We start from the raw sequence: 8,335 nt of genomic DNA on the forward strand, positions 1-8,335 counted from the left end.
GAATGACAGGCATGAACCACCGCGCCAGCATAATTAAAGCATAGCTTTTGGCCAGGCTTGGTGCCTCAGCCTATCATCCCAGCACTTTGGGAGGCTGAGGCGAGTAGATTGCCTGAGCCCAGGGGTTTGAGATCCACCCAGCCAACTTGGCAAGACCTCGTCTCTGCAATAAATCAAAAACTAGCTGGGCGTGGTAGCGTGCTCCTGTGGTTCAGGCTACTTGGAAGGCTGAGGCAGAAGGATCACTAGAGCCCAGCAGGGTTGATGCTGTGGTGGCCAGAAGCATGCCACTGCACTCCAGGCTGGGCGACAGAGTGAGACTCCAACTCAAAAAAAGAATAAATAAAGCATAGCTTTCAATAGAATGGTAATATGGTTTCAAAATATTTAGCCTAATAGTCCTCTTACAAGACCAGTATGTTTAATGTAATGTAGATCATGCAGGCACACAAGTGGCTCCTATAAGTTAAGTGTCCGGTGATTAAAAGATCTAAAAGAACCGGGCTCGGTGGCTCAGCCTGTCATCCCGTGCCTTTGGGAGGCTGAGGTGAGTGGATTGCTTGAGCCCGCGGGTTCAAGACCCACCTGGGCAGCGAGACCTCATCTCTACAATAAATAAAAAAATCAGCCGGGCGTGGTAGCACATGCCTGTAATTCCGGCTACTCGGAAGGCTGAGGTGGAAGGATCGCCGGAGCCCAGCAGGTCGAGGCTGCGGCGGCCGGGAGCGGCCACTGCACTCCAGTTTGGGCAACAGAGGGAGACTCCAACTCAAAAAAAAAAAAAGATCTAAAAGAGACCAACCTAAAGGATCCTAATAACAGAGATATTTTTAAATAATTTCATATAGGATATGTAAGTCCTTTAAATGTATAGGGAAATTTCACTATTAAACTTTAGAATTAGTTTGGCCTTTAAAGGTTGTTTGCTTCTGGTCTCTTATCTATGTGAGTAAACAAAACTTATAAAAATTCAAAGCATTGATGGGTTAGCAGCTTAAGAGAGAATGTAAACCGAAAGACAGGTCAGAAGGAATTATGCAGCATTCGGCATGGAGAAACGAGAGTGGGTAGAGACATAGTAGACAAAAGGAAGGCACCGCACGTGGGCTTACTAATGGAAGTTCTGAAAGAAGAGAGAGCGTGGGACAGGACAGTATGAAGAAAATGGCTGAAATCTGCTAGAACCGATGAAGGATATCTATCCTCATCAGGGGCACTTCGTTACCAAGGCCCTGAAGATAATAGCCAACGTTGCCCACATGTGAGATGCCAGAAGCAAGAGTGGAAGAACCACTTCCTGGTGCTGAAGGGGACACGACCATCAGGGCAAACAACACAAATACCTCTTCCCCCCTCCATCTCCTTGAAAGCAGTGTTTATGGTATCTGATTTTGGGTGAAGTTTATAACAACATCCTTCATTCAGATTGCCACCTGGTAGTGGATGGAATTAATTTAGTGAATCACATTCAGAAAATTTTTTAAAATAGAAGGACTCAAACATCAGATTACACTGAATCTAGTAAGGATAAGAATCGTTTCTCGGATCTCTGGGCATATATGCATGAGTATTGGTGTCTGCCTGACTGTATCAGCTCCTGATGTAAAACGTTTTTCTTTCTGTTGGTTTGGGGACTCTTGCAAAACATTAGCTTAAAGACTAAGCTAGTTACCCCCCCTCTGCTAAGCAGCATCAAGCTCCTCATAATAAACACCTATTAAGGGCCCGAATTAAATTTCAAGCAGGTGTCATGAGCTGCTCAGAGCCGCCGGTTTCATCTGTGTAAGGTAAGACGACAGCTCAGAGTGCAGTAGCAGTCCCTAAACAAGTAACATCCAGTTGACACTGCTAGGAAGTATAGGGTGCTCCTCCGCTGGCATCACAGATGTTAACTCACCCTGCCCTGCCTGTTGAGTCTCTGCAGAGTTCACAAATTGGGTGTTCCCCTTCTGTTTGAGATAGAACTTACAGCAAGTCAGCTTGGCTCCCCAGAAAAGTTAGCCATGCAGTATTCCTCTATGTAAAATCGGAATCTCAACTCTACGACTCAAGCAAGAGCTGAAAGTTGCTTCTCTGGATATTCTTTACTCACAAACTAGGTTGCAGCTTACAGAGCTGAATATTATCATTTAGTCACAATACATATGTGGTCTAATGCTCTTTAGAAGTGAATAAGGAGGGGGAAAGCCAAGAACCCATTGGAAAATAGGCCAAACCAGTCACAGGCTTTTTGATCATCTTCAGACTGGGTTGGAAAGAGAATGCACACACACATGCCTGATATAAGTGCATGATTTAATGTGTCGAGGATACTGAGCCTTATCGGAAGAGAACGGTCGCTCAGGGCAGGAACAGGTGCACCCTATCTCAGCACAGCTTTTCTGTGGTCCTTATTTACCTAGGGAAGATGAATAGCTGCCAGTAGCATTGTCTACACATGGCAGGGTCCCACCAAACCTGCAAACACAGCTGAATTTTTGTGTCACAAAACTTATACTCAGAATATTACCATTCATTCTAAATGAACACTGTGTGCATTTCAGTCTAGGGAAATGTTTACAATCATGTGGTTCTCTTTCTTCTCAGAAGTCAGGCCACCTCACTTGAAACACATCAGCAGCGCCCAGTTGTCCATCCCTTAATGGCATCTCTTCCTCCAGCTTTCTAGAAGTTCTTCTTGCGGATTGTGGAAGACAGACTCTCGGGAGTCCTTGCTGTTGTAATTTGCTCCACCAGAAATTTACACCTTTGTATAATCACCTCCCTTTGAGGTTCACCTAATGAGTTATTTTTAGCCAGTGGAATAAAACGGTGCTGGTAGTTCCAGGAGATCGTGCCTTCTGTCTCGCTCGCAGACACTTGGTGCCTTCTCTGCTCGCACACTTGGATGAAGCAAGCCACCACACTGTCACCATACTGTCACCATTTAGTATGGTCTCTGGCTTCCTCATGCCACACGGCAGAGGTGAGAGATGAGATGTGGGAAGGACCTGAGCCCAACGGGAAGTAGAAAACAGAGACGGCCAGGCCGGCAGCCTTGAACTGGGTTCTGTCCAACGGCACACAGATTCGGAAGCGGATCCCTCTCCACTCCAGCCTTCAGCCCTACCAGCATCTTGCTTTCAGCCCTTTGAGGACTCTGAAACAATAATTCCTGATCTCCCGATCCACAGAAACTGTAAAATAACAAATATGTATTGTTCTAAGCCACTAAGTTTGTGGTAATTTGTTATATAGCCGTTTAATCCACAGATGAAATTAGACAGTTAAAAAAAAGAAATGAAAATGCTTGTAACTATAGACTTTGTTCATTTAGAATTTGAAAAGGCTTCTCTGCACGAGATTCAGCTGTGATGCATATATATGTGTGAATTCACAGAAAGTTCTCTGGAAAGGCAATATGAAATTTAATTTATCCACGAGGATGAAAACCTGTGTGCTCACAAAAACCCATGCACAAGCCTTGTGCATATATTAAAAACACTGAATTGTACACTTAAAAGGAGAATTTTGTGGCATATGAATTGTATGTCAAAAAAAAAAATTTTTTTTTTTTGAGTTGGAGTCTCACTGTGCCAAAACTGGAGTGCAGCAGCCGCTCCCCGCTACCGCAGCCTCGACCTGCTGAGCTCCAGCGATCCTTCCGCCTCAGCCTTCCGAGTAGCTGGAACTACAGGCGCGTGCTACCACGCCTGGCTAATTTTTTTATTTATTGTAGAGATGAGGTCTCACCAAGTTGCCCAGGCGGGTCTCGAACCCGTGGGCTTAGGCAATCCACTCATCTCAGCCTCCCAAGATGTGGGATTATAGGCTGAGCCACCGAGCCCGACTATAAACCTGATTTTGAAGCGGTTAAAACATTGTTTTTATTTGTTTTGTTCTAGTTTTGAGGTTTACCATAAATCTATTGGTTTTAGATTCCAAGTTGCATGAAAGCTTCTGTTTTAAAAGAATAAAAAAATTATCCTTATTGTCAAAAATATTTAGTTGTGCTTTGAACTGTATTTGGGAATTGTCTGATAGAGAAAGAAAATAAACAATGTTCAAGAGCAGATACTGATTTGTAACATTGAAGTATGGTATGAGAAAGTAGTGTTTAGAACAGTGAAGGAATTTTTATATTCTGACAACTTTGTTTATTTGTAGCGAATAATTTCTGGGCCTGCACAGTGGCTCATGCCAAAAATTCAGCACTGGGAGGCTAAGGAGAGTGGATTGCCCGAACCTAGGGGTTCAAGACCAGCCTGGGCAACTTGGTGAGACGTTGCCTCTACAATAAATCAAAAAATTAGCTGGACGTGGTGTTGCATGCCTGTAGTTCCGGCTACTTGGAAGGCTGAGGCAGAAGGATCGCCTGAGCCCAGCAGGTCGAGGCTGTGGTGGTCGTAAGCATGCCACTGCACTCCAGCCTGGGCAACAGAGTGAGACACCAACTCAAAAAAAAAAAAGAACGTTAAAGATGGGGGGAAAGAGAAATTTTAAATAGTAACGTGTCTAAAGAATTGCATATAATCAGTGAAAAAGACATTATTTGCTCATATTGTAGAGTGCTTCTAGAATATAGATCTCACATTGAAAAAATTTAATACTTTTTTTTTTAACTTTCCAAAGGTGAGGAAGAAAATGTTTCCCGTTCTTCCGGATGGGCGTCCTATCTGCACAGTTGGTCTGGACTTCGATAGACTGTTGGAAAGAAAAGTTTGATTAAGCAAATAGAATCCATTTTGCAAAAATGACTCATGTATATTATTGTCATTCTCTTGTCCAAGAAGTATATATATATATGCTCACAGCTACATATAGTTGTACATACATATGACAGATGTATTTTTAATGTCTCAGCTTGAAATGTAGATAACAGTCCACGGCCCTCTAGCTCATGTGATCTCCCATGCATGCCGCCAGAATAAAAACACAAGAATGGGCACCAAACACAGTGGCTCACACCTGTAGTCCCAGCACTTTGGGAGGCAGATGAGAAGATAGCCTGAGCCCAGGGGCTTGAAACCCACCTGGACAACTTGGCAAGACCTCATCTCTACAATAAAAAAAAAAAAATTAACTGGGCATGATGGTGCACACCTCTAGTTCCAACTTCTTGGAAAGCTGAGGTGGAAGAATTGCCTGAGTCCAGCAGGCTGAGGCTGCAGTGACTGTGAGCATGCCACTGCACTCCAGCCTGGGCAACAGAGTGATACTCTGACTCAAAAAAACCCCAAAAAGAATGACTTCACTCCCTCCTTCTCTGGAACCTCAGGACTCATCGGTTTCTTGGTGGTACTGTGAATTTTGAAGTTAGACTAAATTTTGGTACCATGGCAACTGGAATCTAGACTTTTAAAGTAATGTTTCAAGACTTTATTGCAAGATCAGATCTGCGGATCGTTGTTAATTATAAATTGTTGAGAAAATTTGGTTGGCATATGAAGGAAAATCTTTTATGGTAAAGGTGATTTATGTTTATTTAAGGGGCTATGAAGTAAATATGCTGCAGTGAATTATAACTTGAAGGTAGAATGCAATTTATTTAGTCATTTGCTTTAAAATGAGCTTTTAAAAAATATATATTTTATCTCTTATTTCATTCTGTTGTCAGAAGTCCTTATACTAGCTGGTGTACCACGTACAATGAGCAGATGGGACCACTGGGGTATGATTTCATGGTGTCTCTCCAAGCTCATTATGGTGCCCCTGACTTGCAAGCCATGAGTCTGTTTGAGGAATCCTCTTCATTTCCCCAGCTAAAAACGTATCACAGTGGCCGGGCGCGGTGGCTCAAGCCTGTAATCCCAGCACTTTGGGAGGCCAAGGCAAGAGAATTGCCTGGGTCCAGGGGTTCGAGACCAGCCTGGACAACTTGGTGAGACCTCATCTCTATGATAAATCAAAAGAATAAATTAGCTGGGCGTGATGGTGCATGCCTGTGTTTCCAGCTATTTGGAAGGCTGAGGCGGAAGGATCACCTGAGCCCAGTCAAGGCTGCAGTAGCTGTGAGCATGCCACTGCACTCTAACCGGGGCAACAGAGTGAGACTCCGACCCTTAAATAAACAAAAAAAAATCACAGCAATGACTGTATTTGTCAAGGTTGTGTCTAAACATGAAACTGTGCTTCCAGTTTTTCGGCAGTTGGTATTGTTCCGTAAGCTTTCCATCAGAAGGGATTTTAGGAAGACACCTTTATAGGTCAGTGTTACATCTTCACGGTTCTTGCGAATAACCCTAGATGGTTGTGTTACTGGCCTTTGATGCCTCTGCATATGTTTTAATGACGAGATCAAAACTGTTCTTAAATCAAAAATTTGAGAATTCTGTTTTTAACATATGTTGATAAGTCACTATGCTGTATGCACTCTGAAGTTCTAAGCCTTGTAATTTATGCTCTTAATTTTCACTTTAGCTGTAGAACTGACTTTGTACCTTGGTTACATAGAATATTGGTTTCCCAATTTAGTTTAACTGAAATTTGCTGCTGATACATTGAGATTGTTCTTTAAAAACGATCTCATAACCAGGCTCGGTGGCTCAGCCTGTAATCCCAGCACTTTGGGAGGCCGAGGCGAGAGGATGGCCTGAGCCCAGGGGTTCGAGACCAGCCCGGGCAGCTTGGGGAGACTTCGTCCCCGCAATATATCTGAAGATTAGGCGTGGTAGCACGCGCCTGTAGTTCTGGCTGCTTGGAAGGCCGAGGCAGAGGGATCACCTGAGCCCAGCGGGTCGATGCGGGGTTTGCCGTGAGCGTGCCACTGCACTCCAGCCTGGGCGGCAGAGTGAGACTCTGACTCCAAGAAAGAAAATGCATCTATTTCAGAGCTGACTTTAAGAGTATAATTTTTTTACTTTATATACTGTGAACATGAGTATGCAGCCACATGCAATGTAATTGTAATAGTATTTAAGTGAGGTTCACTTTCTCTGACTCCAAGCCTTTTGAAGTCTGTATAAACTTGTTCTGAAATATAGTCTCTACTTTTGAATGTAATAAAAATACCTTTTTGCATGGTCAAAAAAATTATTACTTTGATTACAAGAGGCATATTCTTTCATGGTTTCAGCAATGAGAGGAAGTGTAATTATTTTAATATTTCTATTAAATGTTTAACTGTACGTTATAGCTTTATGGCTGCTCTTTTTCTGTTGGGCACTGTCTCTGGGTTTTTAACTGGTCTACAAGATGGAATTGCAAACCCCTTACTACCGTCCTTGGCCACGTGGGCCTATTGGGCACTTGGGAGGACAGACTGACCCTTTGGTACGTGCCATGCTGACCGTGGCACCTGCCGTGTCTGACACCCTCCTTCCAGCTAAAACTGGAAGCAATGCTGGGCCTTTTTTGGGCAAGACAGACACGATTTGACCAGAAGCAGGAGTCTGACTGAGGCTGTGGAGGCTGCCAACCACGGGGGCCTCTGTTGAAGGGCTCTGTTCGCTTCTTTAGGAGTCTGGACTGAGAAATGGGAGAGCAGAGCAGAGAGGAGAACACAGCAGCCACAAGAAAGACACGCTGAGCTGGCCTGGGAAGGACTGGCCACACAACCAGGGTGGGTAGCCACTTCCTAGCCCTGGGCCAGGTGCACACGTCACTGCTCGGTTTTTAGAGCAGTCCCCCCCACCAGAACAAAATGGTCCTGGAGGAGTGAGACTGAGGCACAAGCGTTCAAGCTCCACCCTCTGTAATTTTTTTTGTTTTGTTTTTTGAGTCGGAGTCTCACTCTGTCGCCCAGACTGGAGTGCAGCGGCCGCTCCCGGCCACCGCAGCCTCGACCCACTGGGCTCTGGCGATCCTTCCGCCTCCGCCTTCCGAGTAGCTGGAATTACAGGCCTGCGCCACCACGCCCGGCTGATTTTTTGATTTATTGTAGAGATGAGGTCTCGCCAAGTTGCCCAGGTGGGTCTCGAACCCATGGGCTCCGGCAATTCACTCACCTCAGCCTCCCAAGGCGTGGGATGACAGGCTGAGCCACTGAGCCCGGCTGACACACTTTTTAAAAAGTGTTCACATTATATGATTAAATTGCAACAGAGTGGTTTCAACGTGATAGAAGATTTCTATTTAGCCTTGGTATCTGAAAATAAGCTTTGCTTCAAAATTAATACACACCAAGGAAAACAACCCGATACAATTTTACAGGTGTCTGAGCTAGTTCTCATCCATGAGTTTAAAAGCATTTAGATATTTATGTATAAATTACATGTAGAAAAAATCTGTTTCATTTACATTAAAAATGTGACTACAGGCTGGGCTCGGTGGCTCAACCTGTAATCCCAGCGCTTTGGGAGGCTGAGGTGAGTGGATTGCCTGAGCCCATGGGTTCGAGACCAGCCCGGGCAACTTG

The 8,335-nt window shown here is 44.4% G+C and overlaps 1 protein-coding gene across 2 annotated transcripts in view; it reads left to right on the plus strand.

The window, feature by feature from the left end:
- GCC2 (GRIP and coiled-coil domain containing 2) overlaps positions 1-4,725 on the plus strand; it is a 72,108-nt gene extending 67,383 nt beyond the window's left edge. For both annotated transcript variants that reach the window (XM_008058006.1, XM_021712322.1), the window contains exon 22: positions 4,612-4,725. In XM_008058006.1, coding sequence (XP_008056197.1) covers positions 4,612-4,682 — 71 coding nt within the window. In that variant the 3' untranslated portion in view covers positions 4,683-4,725. The remainder of the gene's footprint in view (positions 1-4,611) is intronic.
- The last annotated feature ends 3,610 nt before the right edge of the window (positions 4,726-8,335 follow it).

Source organism: Carlito syrichta, unplaced genomic scaffold (assembly GCF_000164805.1).
Source record: "Carlito syrichta isolate Samal-C Ts95f unplaced genomic scaffold, Tarsius_syrichta-2.0.1 Scaffold303183, whole genome shotgun sequence".
Lineage (NCBI taxonomy): Eukaryota > Metazoa > Chordata > Mammalia > Primates > Tarsiidae > Carlito > Carlito syrichta.